Source organism: Dermacentor andersoni, chromosome 11, assembly GCF_023375885.2.
Source record: "Dermacentor andersoni chromosome 11, qqDerAnde1_hic_scaffold, whole genome shotgun sequence".
NCBI lineage: Eukaryota > Metazoa > Arthropoda > Arachnida > Ixodida > Ixodidae > Dermacentor > Dermacentor andersoni.
In genome coordinates this window covers 92186028-92211771 of record NC_092824.1, presented here as the reverse complement: position 1 = coordinate 92211771, position 25744 = coordinate 92186028, and the positions used below count along the sequence as shown (strand labels likewise).

At 44.5% G+C, this 25744-nt stretch overlaps 1 protein-coding gene and 1 non-coding gene across 2 annotated transcripts in view; one reads left to right on the top strand and one right to left on the bottom strand.

Annotated features, from left to right (window-relative positions):
- Positions 1–15740: 15740 nt before the first annotated feature.
- Positions 15741–25744, bottom strand: part of Ephrin (ephrin) — a 280306-nt gene continuing 270302 nt past the window's right edge. The window contains exon 6 of the mRNA XM_050185747.3: positions 15741–21973. Within this exon, the coding sequence (XP_050041704.1) occupies positions 21825–21973 (149 nt within the window). The 3' untranslated portion in view covers positions 15741–21824. The remainder of the gene's footprint in view (positions 21974–25744) is intronic.
- TRNAS-CGA (transfer RNA serine (anticodon CGA)) lies at positions 25262–25334 on the top strand. Its single transcript has one exon. It is a non-coding gene; the product is annotated as a tRNA-Ser (tRNA).

Genomic DNA, 25744 nt, shown 5'->3' with positions numbered 1-25744 from the left:
TCTACTTGGCTAGCTGGAAAAAGACGTTTTACAGGTAAAAGCAGCGAGAGGAAGAAAGCGCACATCTGCTGCACGATAAGGCACATTGAGCGCGTAATTACTTCAAATGAACTGAAGGATAACTGCGAGTCGGCCTAGTTGGAACAGATTCATTATTTAAGAACTTTTTGTGCGCAAACAGACAGGGACAAAGAAGAGGATCAAGCGCTCGTCCTTGTGTTGATCCTCTTTTTTGTCCCTGTCTGTTTGCGCACAAAAAGTTCTTAAATAATGAATACTTCAAATAAACAGCAAGGATTGTGCTCACCTCGTATGCAGGGCAACGGAACCTGTCCTGGCGGTCCGTCCCCGCTCAGTTTCGAACCAAGAGCAACGGAGCTGTCCTGCACGAGCAGTCGGCATCCTTTCCGTCACTCTGTGGTGTCTTCGAAAAAGCGGCATGAAGTGTGGATCAACGGCAGGAACTAAAGAGCTATTCACAAGAGTAGGTGAGCATTCCTTGCACGCAACCACATACACCGACACATGGCAGAATGGCAGCCAAGGCCAAAGCAAACCCCTATATCAGTGCAGGCTACATCGTCCGCTATTGCGCCGACGGCAACGTCCCCGTGCAAAGAAATTGCCGAAATCAGAAAGCGTTCATTTCGGCGATGGCAGCCTACCAACTCATCCAGCTTGCGGTTTTGATAAACAGAGATAGAAAAAGAGGGAGACAATTTTCACCACCTGTGATTTTATAGTGTGCGCGTTATCTTCCTATCAACAGCAGAACGAAAGGCATAGGCCTTATTTACATATTTCATTACGTACTTGTAACATGTATAACTGAATACAAGTCAACGACAATGTTTAAAGTAACCGAAGCAGAATGGATTCAAGAAACGGGCTCTTACACAAATACTACACGCGTCTTGCCGTTTTTAAGTCAGTGCTATAGCTTACAAGCCGGGAAGCCAACGAAGACGTTCAAGTTGAACGCCTTCGTTGACTTAAGGCCAGGCGGGAAAATTGTTAACATCATCCAAATGATGCATAATCTTTTGGCGCAAAAGTGAATTAAATTATGTGCTAATTTTATCGTTCTTTAGGTCGTCATGGATGTTGTCATACCGCGGAAACTGGAACACAGCTGTAAGCGAGACAGCACGGACAGTGCTGCCAGTCGGATGTACGTTTTGTTTAAGATATTGTGTGCGCCGAATACTTGTGGCTGGCTCGCCTCTACAAACACTCTTATATGCTAGCAAAACAAAACTTTTAATAGCGCTCTCGCTGTTTTTCGTCTTGCTGGAGCCCGTGTTCAGTTTTGGACCATAAAGTTTGCCACACACCAACTCATCACTGTGCGGAGCGCTTCAGCAGGTCATTCTGCTGCTTGTTCGTCGACGACACTTGGCAGCAGTTGCTCGGTTTTTCTTTTCTTTTTTTTTTATCATGAACCGAATTTCAAGCACCGCCACGCAAATGCGTAAGATTGCGCACATTGCTCTTCCCTAACAGCAACGCTTCATAGAAGCGTTCATTTTGCCCTGGCGAGCCGCTCGCGTGGTTTACGCATTAATATATGGTTCTCTATAGATATTCTGGAACACCCTCCCACCGATTAAACTAACCTTTCTAAGCGTTAGGTGGGTCCAATTATTGCAATAAAGTTCAGCCCCTGTTCCAGTAAATTTCTCGAACCACCATGTTCTTTACGCGTTTTCAAGAGGCATATACTGGAATCATAAATACGCACCTGCTCCGAAGTGCGGCTTTCCCGGCCTCGCCGTACGTTCACGTGCCGGCCTGTTGCTCTTGAGAAAGCTCGTTCTTCGTAAAACGTTTCTGCAATGCCGTATTTTATCGCCTATAGTTCTCACTGGGACTTTTGACGTTCGCGAGTAGCAAATTTTCCTGCAGCCACGACACCGAGTCACCCCGCGATTTTCAGCGCGCCCTTCTCGCGTTCCGAGAGCCCGGCTACAATATAGTTCTCGAGCTTTCTCGAAGACAAGGAGATTAAGCGTGGTTACGCGATTCTTTCTGTCAGCGTCATCTGATGAGTGTGCTCGAACCTATACCGCGCTTCCAGTTCACAAAATGCCATAAAAAAAAAAAAAAGACGGTACGCTCGGAGGCGGCCGGGCCTCGCTTGCGTGTCATCCGCAGTCGCAATTCTATATCTGCCCGACGCAATACGCACGGTTACTTTATCTTATCAATTGTGCCAGTGTGCCGCGCAATTGTGCGCTGGTGCGCTTCGGTGCTCATGAAACTTGGCTGTCTATAATCAGTGTCTGGACAAGTTGAACCTTAACCCTGTGATGCCCAACATATGCTTTTATACTATACGCTGAGTTTCACAGTTCAAAAAGTTAAATTTAAGCAAAGGAAACTTGACTAATAACCTATTGCAGTGTGTTTAATACGGCTGGAGAGAAGTTTCGAATGTGGATAGTTTGAAAGATAATGCCTAACTAGATCACTACTATACTACATAAGTTTTTACAAAAACAAGTTTTTTTTTAGAAATTTACTATCCACAGCTTGAAATGAAGGCCAACCAATTGCTTTTATTTTCCTTAACATAAAACTGTGTTGGGCATTACAGGGTTAATTAAACGGCAAGACATTGCTTGTATACAATAGGTATTTCGGAAGCGACTCCGTCAAGGTAGATCCATGTGCTTTTCACTAAAATGGAAACAAAGAATTACGCAAACTTCATTGTGTGTGAGCGAGGTGCGCAATATTTCTTACATTTACTGCGTAAGGAAGGAGAAACATATGCAACGTGTTTCCACAACGACTGTCTGCAATTGAACTAGCATTAATTAACAATATAATTTACAAAGTGTAACTTCCTTTATAATTGCTGTTTAACTGACCGTAAGGAGAAGTTCTAATTTCCCAATATATTTAGGTCAGTGGTTAAAGCGTAACCATTTGTTATAAGCAGTGTGTCTTACAAATGTTTCGCGAAACGCGGAGTTTAAGATGTCGGGTAAAATGCACTGCTGCACCAGCAACTTTTCTGTATTGTGTATTCACGCTGGCTGCGGAAACACTGCCCATTCCTGTTCTCGAAGCAGGCGCGAGCTACATAATTTACGGTGGGCGCCAGCGCTTTCAGTTCTAGCTGATCAAAACTGTGCATTTGAACACGCATTTTTCTTTAATTTTTACTACGGAAATTTAGTTTCTTTATAGTTATCTTCCCTGAGCTAAATCAACAAGTCACTCTACACGTATAATATACTCGTATTGCTTTGTGCTACCATGTAGTTGTTCTATCAATAGCTATTACGTAAATAACTTTTCACCACTTGTATGAAGCTTGGCCAGCAATAATTATTTTGACAGGAACCCCGTCTCTTCCCTCATTTTCTTGTTTTTAAGTTTACGAGTCTGAGGCAGGCGTCGCCAAATCCTACGGAAATAAAGCAGCGAACAATATTCGCCAAAAAATACACTGAGTAGCTTTTTTTTCCTTTTTTTTCTTTACTAGCGTACTGTCACTCTTGCATCCCATTGAGCACTGCTCAAACTTTAACAGAGAACACATACCCATTGAACACTGAACAAATTTATAGATGCTTGCAACCATAGAACACCCCGAAACTGAGAGACGTCTAGAGCACCGGACTCGTGTTCCTCTGTCGAGTAGACTAACAACTGGCAAAGCTTAGAAACTTCATTATAAAAAACGAGACACTACAAACAATCGAATAAGGACAAAAAAGAAAACGGAAAGTTACTCACCGTCGACGTATGGTTTCGCCGATGGCCGGTAGTGCTCAGGCCCTTACACAAACGCCGGCTAGAATGCGAAGCTTTTCTAATGCTCGCTTCGTCTTGCGCTGGTGTTGCTGATTCCTCTTCTCGGAAAACACCGTTAAAAGACACTCAAAAAAACTGTTTAGATCCCTAAAGACAAGCTTGCGGACCGACGCCCCTCCGCAGCTCAAGCGCCATTTGCAAACTGAGGGACCGGATGTTGTCAAGAGAACCCAACTTCCGGTAAGCTTGCCCCCCCCCCCCCCCAAAAAAAAAAAATAATTAATTCCGCGGATTTCAAGCGCCAAAACACAATCTAATCATTTCGACCACCTCTTCAATGCGCACATAATGCGCCGGCAGCCATGCGTTCTTGCATTCAGAACCCATTACGTGGCAGCCGCTACAGTATGGATCGAACCCGCGACCTCGTGCACAGCAGCTGAACGCCTTAACGACTCAGCTACCTGGCTGTTGCCCTTTATTTGCTGGGAACAGCGTTCCTGAAGGTCTTTCTGTAAGTGTTATTAGGTTACGCCTATTAACTACTATCATTATGGCTTTTAAGAAAACATGGGGCACATAAATCCGCATAAATGGGCCCCGAGGCCTTACTAACGCCGTATCCCTACAATTTCAGCTGTGTTAGTAAATTACGCTTCTACAATGAACAAAGAAGAAAAACTAGCCCAAACACGGCATATACAGACATGTGTCTATGGTGTAAATGCCAACACTCTTTCACATATCACGTGGCAGTGTGCAGAACACGGAGAAGAACACGAAAGAAACGGCACATGGAACGAATGGGAGCCGCTACTGTCTAGCCCGGCCCTGAAAGATCAGCCACGACTGATCGAACGAGCTGATGAGGAAATGGCCCGTGCCAGCGAGGCCTTGGATTAGGGGCACCATTCTGCCGGACAAACTCCGTTTTTCAGCCCCCTACCTCCTCTGGGGCACTAGCGTAGGAGCACGTACGGTTTCTGTATATAATAGTGTTTTCTACTACTACTACTAAAACAAACAAAATCCCTATTTGTGCGAGAGGTAGCCTACTAAGCCAGAAAATACGAGAAGACGAAAGACGGGTGTGGTTCATGAACCATATCGGAAACACGTCTTGAGTTTTTTGATGGCATGCATTCGGGCTAAATTAATTTTTCATCGGTGATTATGCGCCATATCGCATTCCAAAAGAATCAAAGAGCGAAGAAAGCTACTTCTAATATCATTTATTGAGCGAGAACAGCCCAAATAGCGAAAAGATATCTTAAAATTCATGACGTCACTTTGACGTTCGTTCCTGTGGTTTCGGCGGAAATTTGTAAAACAAAACAAAGAATATCTTTGGGCACAGCCAAAATGTGGTTTTCAAAACGTAAGGAGAACGGCGGCTTAATTTTCGCAACATGAAGCTGTTTAATAAAAAAATAAATTACGGGGTTTAACGTGCCAAAACCGCTTTCTGATTATGAGGCACGCCGTAGTGGAGGACTCCGGAAATTTCGACCACCTGGGGATCTTTAACGTGCACCTAAATCTAAGTACACGGGTGTTTTCGCATTTCGCCCCCATCGAAATGCGGCCGCCGTGGCCGGGATTCGATCCCGCGACCTCGTGCTCAGCAGCCCAACACCATAGCCACTGAGCAACCACGGCGGGTAAGCTGTTTAATATTCCTGCAACGCCACGTACATTTTTTTTCTTTTTTTTTTTTGTATTCGGAAGGACGGAGGCATTCAATTTTTTGTATATTTTTATTACAAAATCTTACAAATAAATTTTATTGCGTACTATAAGAGATCTTGGTGCACAAATATGGCGCAGGCTACTTCGTTCTTGAAAGCTTCAAATTACAACATATAATATAGAGAACATACCATTGCAACAAAGTTGCATTATCACATACAAGTAAAAATAACGCCACAATTTTACAAAGACGCTCTTCAAGCAATAATGCGAACAACAGCATCCCATAAGAAACTCTCAAGCAACTAGGTGAATTAATTTAGAACACTTAAGGTTGACCCAGAGCACGGATGCGCGTGTTTTCGCTAACTCCACCAAACGGAATGCGGCCCGAGCAGTTAGGAATCGAACCTGCCACCTTATGCTCAGCAGCAGCCGCTTGATTAAAGAAAATTTTCCTCGTGAAGGTTACCTTGAGCTGTAGGAGTCATTTGTCGGTGTGGAGCCTGCTGTCCTGGCCACCCCACGAAATGCCGTCTCAAATTTAATTGTGCGCAAGATCGTAACCGAGCGTTTTCATATACACGTATTTTTTCCTGCTTTCATGCGTAGCGGGTACGGCTTTGCTGCTATCCACTGACCGACAACATTCGACAGTCGCTTCAAGGATCATGGCCAAAGGAATTCTTGTAAAAACTTAGAACGTTAAAGGAAACACGGCATCTTGCGCTATTCCTACACTAAGCAAACATAAGGCCACGAACGGTGGGCAGACCATTTTTTTTTTCTTTTTAAGAGGATGTGGTACGCATGCGCATTAGTCTACGCAGCCTATCGCATGCGGCGGTACGAGTGTGTGTTTGAAAGCAATCCCTAAAAAATAATTGGCAGACACCAGTGATTTTTTTTTTATTCCGTGAACTCAATTACTGTGCACAGCAATTGTGCGAAGGCAAACGCCTGGTGCTTTTCCCACGTGGCACACAGCAGTGATAGCGCAAGTTGGTTCGAAGCGTCTCTCTTTACGCGTAAGCGTATATGCTCCCCGCATTGAAGATTCGCAATGTGGGTGTATGAAGCTCTGCAATAGAAGTTGGCACAGCGTCAAGAATGAGGTCAGCGGCGCATCGGTCATGGCGGGTGATGTATGGCGTAGATAATGATAGGACAGCGGCGCTGCGAATGACGTCATCAGCACAGCTGGCGCGGTGCCAGCTCGCCCAGGTAGCGCCGCGCGTGCAGAGCGGATAGCTTCAGCGCCCGACATAACTCGGTGCTCGGAGAGGCACGTAATCAGTTCTGTATTGGCGCTTGAAAATAAATTAGAGAAAGTACGCTCATGCCAAATACGGGTTCACTTGGTGAAACGAGGGTGACTTTTCTTTCCATTTTTTTTTATGCCCAGTCCCTAGTCCCACAGTCACCATGCCGAAGTATTTTCCTACAGCGCATCGTTTTGCGCAGCTCGGTAAATCCACTGAGCCGAGAATGACACCTTGAGCTTATCTCGCTGCTAGCAAGGGGCTGATTTGGCAGGCGTGTAGTACTGCAGCGCACGGCTTCGAGTCAGGTTAGCGCTGGTTTGATTCGTCACGTCAAGGCGCATTTTTCTAATTTTTTTATTTAATGAATATAATTCAAAATGTGCGCGCGAGCGGACAGACTAAGCGCGTTAAATAGCGAATAAAACTATTGCTTACAATAACACTTGTATGTTTTTACTGCGAAGGACAGTTACGAGCTAGCAAATGGGCCGATCAAGTTTACCCTGTTTACCCTGGCATGGTCTAAGTCTAGCGTGGCATGCCCGTTACCTGGAGTAAAAAAGAAACAATCGAACGTGTACTTGTTCCTAGTATAAATACGCCACGTGCGGGAATCGAACCAGCGCCCTCACCGGCACCTTATCATGTAGTTTGATCAACGTTCGTCGAAACCACGCGGCTACAGTTGGAACAATTACGCCGGATCACCAGCAGGCATCATTAGTTTGATCTGATGACCACATTGCAAAAACGGCAACTTTGAAACAACTGTGCGACGAGTGCAAGGACGAGAAATACGCATTCTATCTGTTTCTCGCGATGTTACGAACCAAGTAAGCCCCTGTTTTCCAAGTTAAATTTTGCCTTTTGATTCTTTACGGGAGTTGAGGCGAGCCATCTGCGTTAATAACGTTATAACACACAGCGAGTCATTTCATGTTTGCACTACACTCCACAACGTCTCACTAGCAAACAAGTTCTTGATAGTTTAAATTTCCCGCCAGTAAAATGTATATAAGGCACACATCTGCTGGTGTTTGTTAGAACTATACAATAGCATGGCGCACACAATTTGGATTTCACAGAATTTGTTAGGATAACTTACAAATAATTCATAGCCAATGTTTTCTGCTTCCTGAAGTGATGGAAATTTGTTTTTTGATTTTGTCAATTCCTGTGTAATTATTTTTTTACCTCGCAGGCTTGTGCTTATTGCTGCTAGTTCATTATATTTATAAACCTCATCACGACGAAAATGCCGAGCCATGCTCCGTCAAAGGCTGCGGAAGACTTCGCCAACCTTTCCCTTCTTTATATAAAACCACTTATCTCTCTCTACATATATAACGTATCTTTTTTCTCCTTTTTTTCTTTTTCTTCTCTATTGTGCGGCATGTTTTTGTATTTCCTCGTGATTAAATTATATTTCTGTATTCGCTCTATTATTGTAATGAGTGCTTTTCAAATGTATTCTTCTACCCGCACTGGCCTTTGGCTACGGGATCGCACACCTGTTGTGTACCTTCTCAAATAAAGTGATGCGCAATAAAGAAATCAGAACTTTATCGTCGTTTCTTGCCTACCTGATGCAGCGAGGTGAAAGCGGATTCACTCAAGTCCGCAAAACCCCCACAGTATTCCTATCGGCAAATGAGTTTGTTCAAAGGTCGCGTTCGTATATTCACTTCATTTCAAGAAATAGGCCCGTTTTGTCGAAAGCTAAGACTCGAATGAATATGTATATAATCTCTTCTATCCTCTACATCCCGGTCATTTCACTCCTCTATCACCCACTCTTGTAACAGTCGTTCAGGTGTCAGCAGCCGTACGGTAGATGATTACAGCGTGGTTGGTGTCCAGTAACTTCACGCTCTCACTCCCTTTCATTTTATTTTTATATTTATAAACAATACAAATACGTACATTTTATACTACGTATTGGCTTTGCCGCAAAACAATACACTGCAAGTAGTTGGCTTCCCTACAGCACAGACCGTGGGAAAAAATTTAGGCTTGATTTCGCGAAAGATAAGCCTCGCACTGTATAAGTAGCGCTACCGTTTCAAGTTTCGCGCCATCAGACTTTCTCCCCATCTTTCTCCTTTCCTCGGGGCTCGCCCTCCCATTCGCCTCCTTCCTATTGGACTACACTTTACGTCACGTGTCGCCACACTTTCATTCTATTTTTAATCGCCTCTCCGGTCGTGGGCGCTGCGCAACATTACAATGCTTGGACATGATTCATTACTACCAGCCGTAAATCGGGCGTAAAAGGGGTGCTACGTCACGTGATGGTTGTAGTCCAATAGGAAGAAGCAAAATAGGAAGGCGTGCGGCGGGAATATTGGTGCCACGTTTAAGAGTATGGAACTGTGTACGCACTCAGGGGCTTCGAATGGGCCCAAATCGGCCTAAAAAACTTTTCCCACGGTCTGTGCTGTGGTGAAGCCTACTTCTTCGAGAGCTTTGTATTGCGGTGCATCCGACGTACGGGAGCGTACTTTTCGCCCAAATGGCATGAACATTTTTCCGCGGCCTTTATAATGCACATTACGGTGAGGCCGACGCATGCTCTCACATGTTGTTGGCATCTTCGTGACGTCAGTCGGAATACTATTTGTCCGCTTCCAGACGCAATTAGTGACAACAGTTATTCATCGCTGCTACAGTGTGTTCAAGGGAAAGGCAATCGTGAGCGTTCCTTTTCGTTAACATTCGTTAGTTTGTATGAAATGGAGAAGCGTTGCATGGCTTTGGGGCTTCATTACGCAATCATTGACCCGAAACTGATGGTACAGCTATTGCTCTGTGTGGCCATTAATTAAATATGAACTGAACTACATAAAAAAAGTAACATCGAAGGATTTAACTTATTTCTATGCGAGAGTGTGAAGGGCCTTGTGTCACAGAAAATTTGGTGGCGGCGTTGGCGTCCTGTGAGTGAAAATTGCCGTATATATTTACGGATATATATATGCCACGCCTTGCTTTATGACATGCCGTGTATGCGGGTTTTATTGCCACACCATTCTATCACTAAGGTCGCTCATACCTTGTCTTACCTTCTTGACCAAGGTATTCCCCGGAATTTGTAGAATGACAACCCAGAGAAGAATGTCATGAAACAAAACACCGAGAGCGCATGCCTTTTATGTTAAATCTTCGCAGACTCATATTAAAAGTGCGAAACAACAGAAACATGAAAATTAAAAATTTTTCCTGGCAGGGCTGTGCACAACCTCCGGGATCGGCCCACGCAAGTGGCCGCGTTCTTACCGGAAAGCTCGCCTTCGTCGCCTGCGTTTCCCGGTAAACACTACTGTTACATAAGCTGCAGTTTCCGGGGGGCATGAGAAGCAGCCAGGGATCTTTGAATGCTATCGCGTTCCACTCTTCAAGGTGAAGCTTAAGCACCCTCCGAATGTTTTCTTTATATACTTGCCTTGTTTTTTCCCACATGCTTGTGACAATGAAACATCGATACACCGTGTACGTCCCTGTCCCCCTTCTTCTGGTTCTTGCGTCTTGAAGCCATATCGTTTTGTGTTGTCCGTCCATCCATTCCGCCGATACAACATTGGCGTCGTCGACGTTATCGTGCCCTCCTTTTTTATTTCTGTTCTTTATTTCAAGCATACAATTGGCGATGCAGATACAAACATTCATGAAAATTCAATTTAACTCACTCACTTCACTCACACATCACGCATGCACGTAACAGTCTCAATGAAATTTTCTCGCACGCTATAATGATTATTATCGGCGTGCAGCAGTTGCATTCTCGTCTTCCATATACTGTGAAGGCTGAGAACTGTCGTCGGGCCACCTCCAGGTCCTTCAGCTCCCACGTCGCGGCTAAGAAAAAGAAATCGGTGTCGACCCACCAGATCTCGCACTGCAGACAATCCAATGAGGGCATGACAGTTCTGCACAGTGAAACAATAAATCGCAACATAATGGCTTCAAAAATATACCAGGCCCACAGCTATCTCTTAAATACATGGACCTTCTAATATACAGCGCATTATATTCAACTGTTTCGTAAGAGAGATGGAAAACCTAAGCTTAGCAACACATTAGGTGTTACATAGGAATGTGGGCAAAACGTGCGGAGGTTAGCCCAATAAGCGCTTAAAGCTTAACTTGGCCAACCGGTCATCACTGCGCCCAATTCGAACTCACGAAATATTCACATTCTACCGATGACGCAACCAATGACGTACAGAGAAAAAGTTGCTGCTAAACACAAGAGCTGAGCCGAATATTCACGAAGTGGGGACGGACGTCTCTGCAGCAATGTAGGACCTAAATTTGAAAGTCGGGTGTACTATCCACTGCGCTATCAATCTGCAATCTACGAGTCTATTCGATTCGCCCTGTATTTTGCGAACTAGTTCCTGTCGGTTCAGTGACATTTTTTGCCCGTGCGGAACCGGCAAGAATCCCTGCTACACCAACGCTGCACTACTTTTATGACGAGTGCAGCGAGTACTGTGCAATCGTTTTGCACGAAGCCTGCACTGGGTGAAACGAATGACGACGCGAAGACGCCGCCATGTTGAAACCAATCAAGTTGTGCAGCACTTCGTGAACTAGTTCAGAAAGTGCAGACGAATCGAATGGCATTTTTTATCGCATGGTAAAAAGTTCCGCACTCTGAACAGACCACCGATTGCTCCGATACGTGCGGTGACGTATTACGTTCGGCGCCTTTACTGCGAATTGCAAAAGCCCCCTCCCCCCCTCTCGCCTCCACCCTAAAAGAAATTTACACGTTATAAATTTTTTCTGGTAATGTTCACACTTGTTCAGTGCCACGACACCATAACAGTATCAAGGAATGCATCTCGTGTTTACAGCTGTAGCAGCGACGATGATCGACTCTGGTGGTGACATCACGGACGTCCCTCGAGGTAGTTTGTCGTGTTGTTTGGGGTGCAGCTGCCGTTGGAAAAAAAATAACAGTGAAAAAGCCCGGTAACGATGACGCCATTTCCAATCGCAACTGATTTACTAAGTAATTACTTACTCCATGAAAACTAATTCCCTTGTAGCAATTATCTACATTGGTTTTCCCCATAGTGCCTAGTCATTTTAGGTATAATCACGATATCACTCTTTCAGTTTGTACGATTATTGACTGCATGCAATTACAAAAGCAAAAAAGAAGAAATTAATGAAGATCAGCGTCGCCCAGCGACATCTACACAAGATGAGCAAAATACGAGATACCCGCTGTCTGACAACTGAGCGTTCGTTGAAAGCGCGGGAAAGACATAGCGATAAACAAGAAAGGAATGCAAATGACTAAAAGAAAGTGCTAATATCGTACAGAAAAGAAAAAGAGCTTTGTACAAAAGACTAGGCGTTATCCAAAAGTGCCATCCAAATATCCGGCATGCGGATCTGAATATCCGTGACTATAGCTAAGAACCCTCCGTAACCGGTAATTAGGCTTTGGGGCAAAGCTTGGTCACTCTACAAGGCGCACTTCAAAAATCGACATTCTCGCGATAACGCAATCAATGAAGTAAGAACGATTTGCTGCCAATCAGAAGAGCTGAGCACAGGAATGAAAAAAAATATAAACACCGAGCGCGGGTATCGAACCAGCGACCTCGTGTTCGTCTAATCAGCAACTACCATCGCCGTACGGCGAAACCGCTCAGCCACTATCCGAGGAGAAGCGCTGGATCACTAGCAAGCGTATATCTGCAACTTAGCGGTACAAGAAAGCATATGCAGACAGCAATTCAGTGTGAAAAAGAAACGTTGCGGTAGTTTCTAAGGGTGCACTGACGAAAATACACTTGAAAGCGGAGTCCTTGAATTTTGTAATATCCCTGAAGCATTCCGATCTGCACGGCAGTTTCCTTGCAAAGCCATTTTTATCCGCACAAGAGCGCCTCCAAATATGCAAGGTTGTTTTTGTTTTTTTCGGAATACACATACTCCCTGCTTCGCAGTCAATTTGTCGCAGGTTTTCGGCTTTGAGGAATGGTACCGCCAGTACAGCACTGTTTTGAATTACAGGCCCCGTGATTAGTAATTCCCTAAGAACAAACCTCTCCCAAGGAAACCACGCCTGTCTTCAGCTCGCCGCCGGTGTAGATCTTTTTACTTGCATTTCCATAATCGCCGCTCTTGAATGAACTACGGTGCTCATAGCTTTCTTTGCTCTCGTGTGGCCCTGTAGCTGGAAGGGAGAATTTTCACCACGTCGTCAACGTGCAGGTGCGCACAAAAGTAAGTGGAACATGGCAACTGTGACCCCATGCGTCCCCGTGCTCTTTCTAGCAGCATCGAAGGGAAGGAAAAAAAAATGAATCCCGCATGAGCACAGCATGCCGCCGCTGATAGCCAGTCCGCGCCTCTGGATCCGTTTCATTATCAACGGATCTGAATCTCATTCGTAGGTTGTGTGGCAGAATGATCGCCAGGGAGTGACGGCGCTGATAGCAAATCTACATTCGCCTGCGTCCAGAGGTCGTGCCTAGCGCGCGCCGACTACGGATACAGCTGCGTTATCAGCACTATCGCGCTGGCCCGGCGCTACGCTGCAGAAACTACAAACGAGGCTCACGACCTACGGTTAAAGAAACGGATCGGCAGATGCGAACTCGTAGGTCTGCGCCGCGCGCATGCGTGGCGCTAATTTCTCGCTGCGCGCGGTCGTGCGGCGTCCGAGCTTAGCCGACGATTATCCGAGCAAACGATCGGTCATGATGTCGCCAATTGTGCTGAAAGCAAGAAAGTCTGTGATCGTCGCCAGGGGACCTTATGTCCACTCGTTGAAGGAAACAGTTGCAGAAGCATACACTACGTCGACGCGAGCACACACACACGCACGTACGAAGTTTGATCGGCTTTATGCAAATTCCTGCTTCCTAACTGGGGAACTTCTCCTCAAACACTGTGATCCGTGAAGAAGGCAACACGACAGAGCCACTGCGGTGACGCTGGAAATGCGAAGCAGAGTGACAACGTACACCTCGCCGCCGCTAGGAAGCGAGAAGATGGCAAACCTGAAAGGCACGCGCAACTCCCAGCAGCCACACGACAGCCGCACCGATCGGCTCGAGCTCTGAAGCCGAATGTCGCCCCGCTCGGACGCAGCACGGCGCAGGTTCCGCTCTCGCCGCCAGGGGATGGTGGCGCGAGATCAAGCGCTCGACCAATCGGAGCGCCCAATCGAAAAGCCCGAGATTGTGACGTCACGAGGACTTGAAATTTGCGCGGGAACTGAGTTTAAGCCAGGGCCGCACGTACGCTTGCGGACGCGCGCAAGTTCGCGTCTACGCGCCTTGCGCCTTCCGCGCCTCGCGAGGAATGCTGGCTTGCATCCACAAAGACGCGCTTCCACGAGCGCGACAACACGTGTTCACTGGGCTATCTCATAGATGCCTCGGAAGACACCGCTTCGTACTTTGTTATTGACAGTGTTTCAAAATGGTTCGATATCTATAAACGTAAGTGTTATATCTTTAGAGCTGTTAGATCAACACAAAAAGGAAAGATTAAGCACTTTCTTGCATGATATAAATCTCCGCAAGCGTACGTGTGGTCTGGGCTTTATACAAAAGTGGGGTCGCGGGGCGCCTAAATTTTATTTTAAAAAAATATTAAAATGAAAGAAGAAAAAGCAAATAAATAAAGAGATAGTTTGCTTATTTGGAACGGAGGTGTCCGTTTGGCGGCCCCTTGGTCCGAGGTCTTACCAATTGCAGCAAATTTCACGCTAGGGAGAGTTCTCACTCTGGCGAGATCGGTTCGCGCTCTTTATTATTATTATTAATATTTATTATTCTTATTAGTGCACTATTAAGAAAACTCCATAGTTCTTCCTGATTAGCACTATAATAAAAATTGGTTTGAGTGCTTCATTAATTGATTGTTCAATTATTACCCGCAAGGCCACGAGAGACCGTAGACATTTCCCTGTTCCTGCTTGTCATCACCAACACTCAACCATCCACATAATACCGGATCTTTGTGACGCTTATTTTTATGATCTCAATATTTTTCATAACTCACCATCATCACTCTTTTCCAAGCTTTGCGTTGTTGCTTCGTAGTTTCACATTGTTCAGCTACCTTTCTCCTCTTTCTTCCGTATTTATACAGCGTTTTGTTACACGTACGCCCCTTTTCATTACTGTTTCTATTCATTGTTTTTTGTTACTTATATTCCCAGAGTTCCGTTTCCTTGTTTTATCTTGTTCTTTGGTTTTTAATGTATCTGTGCGCCGCCACTCAAACCTTAAGGTTGTTCCAGGACGCATTAATTAATTAATTCATTCATTCCACACCAGCCGGCTGCGTCATTGGGTGCACAGCGGTTACTTACCCACCTGTCGTTGCACCCTGAGAAACGAAGACACTTGAGGGAAGGTGCTCAGAACATCCAGGCGACTGACAAACCAACAGCGAGCTTTCAAATTTATTAACTCGAAAAATGTCACATACCTGCTCAGGAATGGAGCCTGGGACGTCCATTCTTTGCTTCGTTCCCCGAGATTCGTACCAGCACTCTTCGCGCTCAGAAACTAGGCTCCTCAAGCATCTAATGCGAAAGCCTCGTTATAACGAAATGAGGGATATCATGTAGGAAGTCAAATTCTCCTTGAACTCCCCATAGGGATTCACAGTGCACGCCTATGGCGCTCAGTATGAACTGCAACGCTCTATCGCGTGGCAAAGCGCGCTTCCAGGTCGCTTTGCCACGTTGTAGCTCACACTGAGCCTAATAGTACTTGTAGTAACAGATATAACGAAGTAATTATGACTCCTCTCTTTACCTACATTATGACGAGGCTTTACTACACACACACACACACACACGCACACACACACTTTCGAGGAATAGGTAGGGAAAGGAACTCTACTTAGGTCGTAACGTCAGTGCGAGCCAGCCGTTGCGAGACACAGCGTGTGACAATTTAGCGGGGCAAGGTGACACAGATGTGCCAGGCTTGCACTGCTCGCACACGGCCGGTCCGTCAACAAAAAAGCCGAAGCCAGTTCACCAGGAAAAAAAGCTTTATTAACATCTTCCTTATTAGTTTGTGCTTATACAAACAAACAAAAGAAAAAAAAAACGATATCACACGAGGAATTTGCAAATAAAAAAAAACGGGGGGACCACGCAGACTGGAGCGCAGCCATTCTTCAGACACGTCAAAACCAAGCAACGTGCAGTGCGTCCATAAACGCGTGTCACAATCTCTCTTTCCGTGCACGGCACCAAAAAAACAAAAACTTTCTTCACCCGCCTTCATGCGTGCAGCGGGTTTAAAGCTCACGTGATCAACGCACCTGCTGTACACACTCTCTGCCATTTCTGTACAGTTGTCGGGAAGTGAGAGAGAGACCGAGTAACTAAAATACGCAGTAGACCGCTCCCGCTCTTTCGATCCGCCGACCATGCCGTATGATGTGCCCCGTGGTTACAGTGCGCGGTTAATCGGGCACGTCGTGCCACGCCGGACGCAGATGACGTAACGTGTCGTCACAGTAGAACCACGTGACGCTGTTGCGTGATAAACAAAAGCTCGCTCGCAACCTTTCGCTTTGACCGTGGTACACCAATATGGCGGCCACGATGACGTCACATTCACTGTGTCCGTAAGAGCACGGCACTGCTTCGCTGCCGCGCCAGTAATGCCACCCGCTGTTGATGTTACCGGACACCCAGTAGGTGACCTCCGGTCGTAGACGATTGCGATGCTAGGCGGTCTGGCGTCGGAATTGAAAGTTAAAGTGCAGTCGGGGCTGTTCCTATTGGCTAACTTTAAATTTTAAAGGGCTTCTTTTTTCTCGTTATTTTACTGTGCCACAACATAAAGTGATCAAGGATGAAGCGTAGAGAAACTGTCTGACGTTTCCATTTTCTTTTTTCCACGCATCGAAATACCAAGTACTAACAAAGAAATCGGAGCTCTCAGATCCGCAAATGAGAGTATCTGCTGCAAGTAAGGCCCTTGTTCAAACTGTGTAAATAAGTATGCACCGCAGGTAACAGCCAAGAGAAATAAATAGAGCCGGGATATTCGAGTCACTAGAAAGTAGTATAAATGTTGGTAGAGTGCTCTTCAAAGTTGAACGATGCCACAATTTTAAAGACTTTGTGAACCGCAATGATATTACTAGAGGAAGGACTTCGAGCCTTACTGAGAACAATGCCAGCAGGCTTTAGACGAAACAATTCCGGCAGATTTAGATAAAGATGCGTTTTAGCGGTATGCTCTGGCTCACAACAGGTGCCTGGTTTTACAGCTAGTTATAACTAGTTATTTCCAATTACTCTTCCAATAATGACATAAGAAATCAAGTACCATAAAATAGCCGCAATTAGGCTAGCCCTGCAGTGGGAACACGCTGTGAAACCTAGGTGAAAGATTAAGTATCTAAACCACTGAATATTTTGATGAGACAGAAGTAAGATGATTCGCCAGAACAATATGCTCATTCTTCAAAGTTTTCCAGATAGCTGTCAATTTGACTACCATGTAAAACGGTTGTCCACCAGTACTCAGACAAAAAGCAAATACTATAAATTCAGTGTACTCGTGATAATAATTGTCAATGCACTGTCTAAATTCCAAGCAAACCCATGTACATAGAAGTTTCTGCCTAACACAGTGGCAGAACACAAATGGTGCATGTAACGTCAACGAATCTGGTCCCAAAATCTACAGTCCACACAGCGCGGTCATGTTTAAACCACAGGGAATTATTTGAACAGTATCTAAACATGACTGCTTCATCAATTCATTTGGCTCAGACGACTCGGTCTTCAATGCAAAAATGACAAACTTGACTACAAGTAAGGAAATGAAAGGTTGGCAGGACAAAAAAAAAAAAAAAAAGTCCAGCAGGGCAAACCATATCTTCTGCAAGAGAACACGCGCAAGGTGAAAAAAAAGAGAAGATATATTAAATTAAAAAACGTATTCCTAGATACACCTTCAGATGGAGCGTATCGCCGACAATGTCATATGCTAGTGTCATACTCTGCTGTTTTTATACAATTATATAACCAACACTCGTGCTGACACAAACGCACCATCAACAAAGCTCAACTTTCTCACCCCTCATTTGCTGATGCTGATAGAACGAGTATGGCATGCTTCACTGTGGGGCATTTGTACTTGCTGTGTACCGCTCAGCAACGCATACATAAGCCGAAGTGACTGAACATTTGGAAGCTGCGACAAAGCTCACAACAGCAGCTTTAAAAAGCAGCAACATGTGTGGCATGACTGCTTCACTTGCAGTTAGATGTTCAAGGTTCAGTGAATATTTATATGGATGACACAGGAAAAGTGCCAAGCTATTAAACCCCATATAGAGATGAAAGCCTGACGCATGATTTCATCAGTAGCAATTATGTACAAAGAAAAAATACAGCCATTATTAATAACTATACTACCAAAGCAGAATGCAAATTCTGACCTTTCAGTTATTCATTATGTGTCTTCCCACAGACAGACATCTTGATTCTGGAAAATAATTCCATTTAAGAAGAGACTGCTAGTATGTTTGTACATACCTGTTTCTCTAAAGGGAAATATCGGGACCTTCGCAAGACCCTAAAAGAACTAGCAATATGGCTTTAGCACAAGTGGCCACAGTGAAGCATGCCACATCGAGATCTGAAGGAAGCTGCCACTCAGTCATACACGTATACACATTCACTTCTCTCTGCACACACAATACACTCAAAAGCACGCTGGCACAGGTGTTCCTAAGGCGCAAGGAACACGGGACAGTTTCAAAATGAATATATTAACATCGCACAAGGATCTCAGGGCAAAGTCGCCATACTAGCTTTTCCCCATTCAAGTTCATCTTACTGAGAAACGAAACTACAGAAAAAGATGGCTGCAAACGTATTTGGCTTTTAGTAAAAGAAAAACGGTGCCGCATTAATGGCATCAAAAACCACCAGTTTAGTCAGGACTTGATTACTGCTATTAAATCAGACTGAGCTGGCATGTGCTGGTGTTCATTCCTAAAAATATAAGTCACGGTGGAGCAGACTGTTATGTGCAATCACGAACTTGCACAAAAGTCATACTATCATGGTTACACAGTCTCATCTCAGTGAAAAGAGATGCTTTGCACACACCAGACTAACCCAAATATTTCAAACACCAATTCTGAAAGAGCTTCTCGTAACCAAGAGTATGATAGCATTTGGCTATGTTGCATGGTTGCTAAAATATAACTGCCAGCATCACTGCAAGTGCAGATGCAGCAGAGGTTGCCTTGAACATGAATTTGCAACTGTAAGCACTACTAATCAATGGCAGGTGTGAAATATGCAAATGGTGTGCCAAGAGCTTTCACACATTTCCATTGGTTCTTTAGAAAAATATGTAACGTAAGTAGTTTGGCAAAGAGCAAATACACAATTCCCATAAGAACTAACATGTTTAATGAAATTTCATGCCTGCAAACAGCTGCATGCCATGCTACATGACATGCCATACATGAATGCCGAAAAGCCGCTGACTAGGTGCAAGCTTATTTTTGTCTCACAGTTTTATGTAATGCAACATTGCAGCTCACTTACCCTGAACATTAGCATTTAAATGTTCAGGCCTATTGCTTCCAAGCAATGCCAGATACTACTGAAATTAGACATACTTCGAATGAGGGCTACTCAAGTGAATGTTGTAATGGAAATGAAAACAATCGTCATAAGGACAATCTTGCTGAATATCTTTCTCTTTACCTTCAGTGTTTCTTTATCAACCATGCATCGTGACATATAAGACATGGCCCAACAGTTTAGGGAGCAGAGTTTCTCAGTCAGTGTATTTGCAGACAGGGAAACAGCTTAAAAGATTACCAAGGGCTGCCTACCTAACCTACATGGTGCAGTTACACAACTTCAAAAAGCAATCGGCGGTGGTCCACAAAGCACAGTTAAGCCACATTCCAGCAATATTATGTGATAGACACACATTAACTGTAGCCAGTGACAGCACACAAATATGAGGAATGGATAAGGCTTGTTTGCCTCCTGATCTGAGGTGTATCGTTTTCCAGGCTGAGGAAAGGACTATTCAAGGGAGAGGGGTTGGCAAGAAGTGACAGCTGCTACATCCCTAAAAATTTCATTTTCGTGATTTAAGTTCGTGAAATAATAAAATGAGAGTACTCCTCAGGCGCATCTTTCTGAACATCTTGGAACTTGTAATCAAATATTATAGTGCAATATAAGGTCGGATAGCAAGTCAGGTTGATCAAGTCTAACATGAATACATTAGCCATCCTTCCAAAAACCTACTTCAAAAAGGCTGCATGATCCTACCTTGAACTCTTTACAACCAGAGAAGATATTTAGCTGGGATGAAATCTAAATGCACAGCTGTTGGTGCTGACAGAGACCCCATCTCCCCAGAAAAAAGAAAATTGAGATTGTTATGAAAGCCAGTAGGACCATCTAAGTGAAAAAGCTCTGCTGCTACTGGTGCTGCCATTTCAATGCGTGTAAGGCACTTTGCAAACATGAAAAATATGCACTTTCTGTAAAATGCGATTACTGGCTAGCTACCAGTAGTCCACTATGACTACTTTTGGCACTGCACTTCAAAGATTAACACAAGAATGGTCCACTTTCATAGAGATTCTATGTTATAGCACACGCAGCATCGCATCAGTAGAGCTCTGTCTTCAGGCAACCTATGAACTAGCCATGCAAACACTGCACGCTACACAAGTAGTTCCAAGCAGGTAAGAAATCAGCTGTGCACATGTGCCTGATTTTGAGGCTGTGACGTACATGCAGAACTGTTGCTCAACAATAAAGTGCAGTGACAGGGGCTTGAAGGTCGGCATAGAGATGCACGTAGTGCGAAACACTGGAAACTGAAAACTCTGCTCCCTGCAACTTTGGTGTTTCAATTCATAGAGATAGAAAATATTTACCTTTTTTTCTAACCTGCAAACCTTGCGCCTTAAATGCATTGTAACTTTACATCATACAGTTTAGAGCTGGCACCTTCCGATAGTCATTAACTCAGCTTCATGCCCTCTTCCGTAAGTGCTCTGAGACTTAAATCCATTTACTTTGCCACTCAGCATTCACGCCCTTCTTGAAGTATAAAACAAATTATGAATGCGATAATCTTTCTCACTCACTCAGTTCACTAACACGAGTTTCACTATGTGCAGATGTATACCAAAAAGTGACACCAAGTGCTAACTGCCACTGGAAATAGTGAGACGGTGCTCCACGCTAGCGACTCTGCGTTTGCTTTTCCACACGGGAATGAAATGCCATCTCAGTTTTGAAGCCGCCATCCGCTTGGCTTGGACGGGCATGCACTGAAGACCTCTTTCGCTCCTCCCGAAGTCAACAAGGCAAAACTAGCACTGCAGTAGCGCAATCGCCCACAGAACAAGTTTAGGCATTGTGGGTCACAACCCAGAATCAGCAGAGTGAGATGAAGTGCTGACAGACCTGCCAGATACATAGGCCGTGACCGGGCAAAGAAAAAGAGAAAGGAATAAAAACAAATGAGAAGTCAATTTTTTTCCTTAGACAAGACATGAAATGGCCACTAAGTAGAGGGCGCCGCAGGGAGAACACCACTGTTCTTGGGTCACAGGTGTCGCCGTCTGCCAGCACAGGACACAACACTGTCAAGTTGCCAAAGACCAGTCAGAAAATGTTCGGCGCATCACGCTGCACACAACACTGGCATCCGCACAGGCGTGCCACCACTCTTGTTCCCATAAACACAAGAAAACACATTGACTGACCAGATGATGTCGACGACCATAGATGGTACTTCAGTGCTTGAAAGTCCTAGCCTGCAGTGCCACAGCGCCGTGAAAGCGCGATCACGGGTGCAGACGTTTTCAGCCTAACGCAATAAAGAATGTTCGAAACAGAACAGTCTTCTCGGTGCACAGCACACAATGTGGACAACGCAGCGTTCAGCAGCTCATGCCACTTGTAACCAGGTGACTGCTGTTGTCTGCTAGTCTGCCAGCTCACTCATTTTGTCCGTTAGTGGCAGTGGCTGAGCAGAGGGTTGATCTAAAACATTCACAACATGGTGCAGACAACGATGCGAGGTGGCGACTGTTTCATCTTGTTCTTGTCAGGATGACATTGAAGTGCACAGCCAGCAATGTGGTCAGCGGAACAGCCCACCGTACTGAGACCAGTGACGAGGCCCTGTTTACAAGCTCCTCATTCTTGGCTCTCGTTTCGTTTGGCAGCTTGTCTCGGTTTTCTGCAGAAAAGCAGGGGAGGGGAAATTAGCTCTGTCATCCCTCATAAGAGAATCTGAGGTAGATCACTTATGTTATAACAATCGTTTCTGAAAGGAGAATGTGAGCAGCAAATACAATGCAGCAGAAATTGAGACAATTTATTTTCAGCAACACACAATTCACATTGGTGTACTTCTGTACATATCTGATAATTGCTAAGAGATGGATTATTTGCAGTAATTCCCTACAATTAAGATGTGTCTGCTAAGTACACCTACAGTGTTTTGCCATGTCTACATTTCCAGTACTGCTCTGTGTGCCCTACAAAAAGCAGACTTTATTTTTACTCATTGTTTCCTTTGTTAACAAGCCAGCTTGAAATTATTGCAAAAGAAGTAGACAGCAACTACCAAAAGTCTTTTAATGTTTAGCTTTCGTTTTAAAAGAATGGTTGATGATAAGCAGTGATAATGAAGGCCTACACTTCATTTTTTTTCAGTTTTGCAACGCAACTGTGGTACCGATCATGTCGATCTGTTATCACAAATCTCGTGGTAGCGCTGGAGTCATCAACAGGAACTTGTCCTGGAGCCCTCATATCTCCTATGTAACAAACTAAACTTATTATGGACCTTCTCTGACTTCTTGGCAGAAAGTCTTGGGGCCCTTTAGTGCCATCTATGCTGCAATTATATAATGCACCATTTTTGTTCTTTCTGCAATACAGCTTACTTGTACAGCTTACTTGTACCACAGATATCCGCAGATTCTGCAGTGTAAAAGCCCGAGCACTCAAAATGTGCTTTGGTTTCCCAAGAAGTACGCCTTCAATTACGACAGTGGTCATTGCCAGAGATTATCCTATTGCAGTCTATGTCACTTTTGATGCACTGAGAGCACACATTCAGCATCTGACTCGCTTCCCTCACATCATCTTACTTGCACGCCACCAATCAGGACACAATGAGCATTTGCCAAAACCATCACGCGACATCAGGCAAACTTGTCAATATAATTCGCGCCTGCTACATGACTGTCGGCACCATTGTGGTGCCTGCACTGGCCTGAAATACAACTGACTATTTCAGGCACAACGAAGAGAGCTGGAGCATTGTTGCAAGCTTTAAGGCAAGCAAGCTTGCAACCTATTTGCAACTTGCACAAAACCTGGCAGCATGTCAACACAGATGGTTAGGTGAAACTCAACAGTTCTGTGACCGCAGTCATCATCCCGGTGAAATATGAAGAAATCAAGTTCAAGACATCATGTATGACCACTTTGATAGGTTCAGAGCTTTTTGCACTTGAATTCAATAGCCATGAGCGACTGCAACAATGGACAGTTTTCTGCAACTTCAACGCAGCTCTCCAAAGCGTTAAAATGTAATGTGCCATGGACCCAGTGTTACTGCATTTTTTCTGCTTTGCATCTCCTCTGCTCTACCTAAGAGACCCCTATTAGATATTCCAGAGCAATAATCTATCAATCAAACATATCTGAACATTCTTCTCTTGTATCCCTTCAACTCTGTGAGACATTCCATATCTTCTTTGGCCTATAGTACCTCTCATACGTTACCATGAACCTTCTCTATTTATCAAGCTGATTTCTCCAATCTGAACAAAGCAATAAATCTTTAACTTTCCCTTGTAGCCTGTGGTAAAACGTTCTGTTGCTATCTCAACAGGCATTCAGCACCTGTCGTGCAACATGAGATGCACATGATGTTGGTATGAAACCTATAGAAGCAAGAAAATGACCACTGAGCGCATCACAAGCGTGTGAAAGGGAAATTGTTACTCTCTGTTCAAGGAAGTGCAAAAACTGTTTCACGGTGCTCGATGAGAAGTTCAGGGAAAGTTCTATGTATCATCCACCCAACTTTAGCCCTAAGCTACAAAGGAAATTCCCCCAAATGCTTCAGAAAGCATGCATCATAGTTAAAGAAAATTTGTCCTCATCTGGGGATCAAACACAGAACTGACGATTTTGTGAGGTGGTTGCTTTACCATCTGAGCTAACCATGAGGATAAAAGATTGCACAGTGAGGCTGAAATAGTAAACTCAAACCACAGGAAGACTGACTGTAGCAAATCAGTTCTATGAAAGACCACAAGGTGAACAAAGTGCATGAACTTCCCTAAACCTTGCAAGCTTCTGCAGAATTGACTTACCCCATTCTTCCATGGCTATATCAAGTGCAGACAAGCTCCTTAATTCCTATAGGATTCTCATTACTCTTATTCCTTTTCCACTTCTGTCTTGAATAACAAACTAGATTTGTCATATCATGAGAAGCCAACAAACACTGACACCAAGGACAACATAGGGGAAATTACTTGTGCTTAATAAGTGGAATGAAGAAATGATAAATTAGTGGAGGTGAAAGTGGATGAAAAAACAACTTGCCGCAGTTGGGAACCGAACCCACAACCTTCGCATTTCGCGTGCGATGCTCTACCAATTGAGCTACCGCGGCGCTGTTTCCCCATCCACTTTCTTGTGTGTTTTATGTGTACTAGTAAACCCTGGGAGTGCTAGCCAGCGCCACCACTCATAGACCTTGGCGGCGGACGTGGAACGTCCTTGTTGCCGTAGGCGTCACGAGAACGTGATCTTTTTGGGTGAAGGCAACTGGTCAATAAACCCACGTATGCTACCTGAAGGCATCAATGTTGCCGGATTCGAGACCCTCGTTATGTAATAAACGAGAAGAAAGGGGGTTAACCGAGGGTCCCGATTTTTATTAGTCATATCATGAGAAGCCAACAAACACTGACACCAAGGACAACATAGGGGAAATTACTTGTGCTTAATAAGTGGAATGAAGAAACGATAAATTAGTGGAGGTGAAAGTGGATGAAAAAACAACTTGCCGCAGGTGGGTTGTGGGTTCGGTTCCCACCTGCGGCAAGTTGTTTTTTCATCCACTTTCACCTCCACTAATTTATCGTTTCTTCATTCCACTTATTAAGCACAAGTAATTTCCCCTATGTTGTCCTTGGTGTCAGTGTTTGTTGGCTTCTCATGATATGACTAATAAAAATCGGGACCCTCGGTTAACCCCCTTTCTTCTCGTTTATTACATAACGAGGGTCTCGAATCCGGCAACATTGATGCCTTCAGGTAGCATACGTGGGTTTATTGACCAGTTGCCTTCACCCAAAAAGATCACGTTCTCGTGACGCCTGCGGCAACAAGGACGTTCCACGTCCGCCGCCAAGGTCTATGAGTGGTGGCGCTGGCTAACACTCCCAGGGTTTACTAGTACACATAAAACACACAAGAAAGTGGATGGGGAAACAGCGCCGCGGTAGCTCAATTGGTAGAGCATCGCACGCGAAATGCGAAGGTTGTGGGTTCGGTTCCCACCTGCGGCAAGTTGTTTTTTCATCCACTTTCACCTCCACTAATTTATCGTTTCTTCATTCCACTTATTAAGCACAAGTAATTTCCCCTATGTTGTTCTTGGTGTCAGTGTTTGTTGGCTTCTCATGATATGACTAATAAAAATCGGGACCCTCGGTTAACCCCCTTTCTTCTCGTTAACTAATTTGTTGTGTGATTGACTTCCACGTCGTTTTTCCTATATTTCACCTCTATCTCAATTCGTCTTATTTGGTGATGTTTTCTTAGTGTGTCATAGCATTTTGCATTAGGAATGTTCTGTTTTCTCACTGAAACCAACTTCCCATAGTGAAAAACCAATTCAACAAAGAACAGTGAAAGTGCGCTAATTGATTGATGTTGTCTTGCATGAAGGGCATATTGAACACAAATACGTATGAAC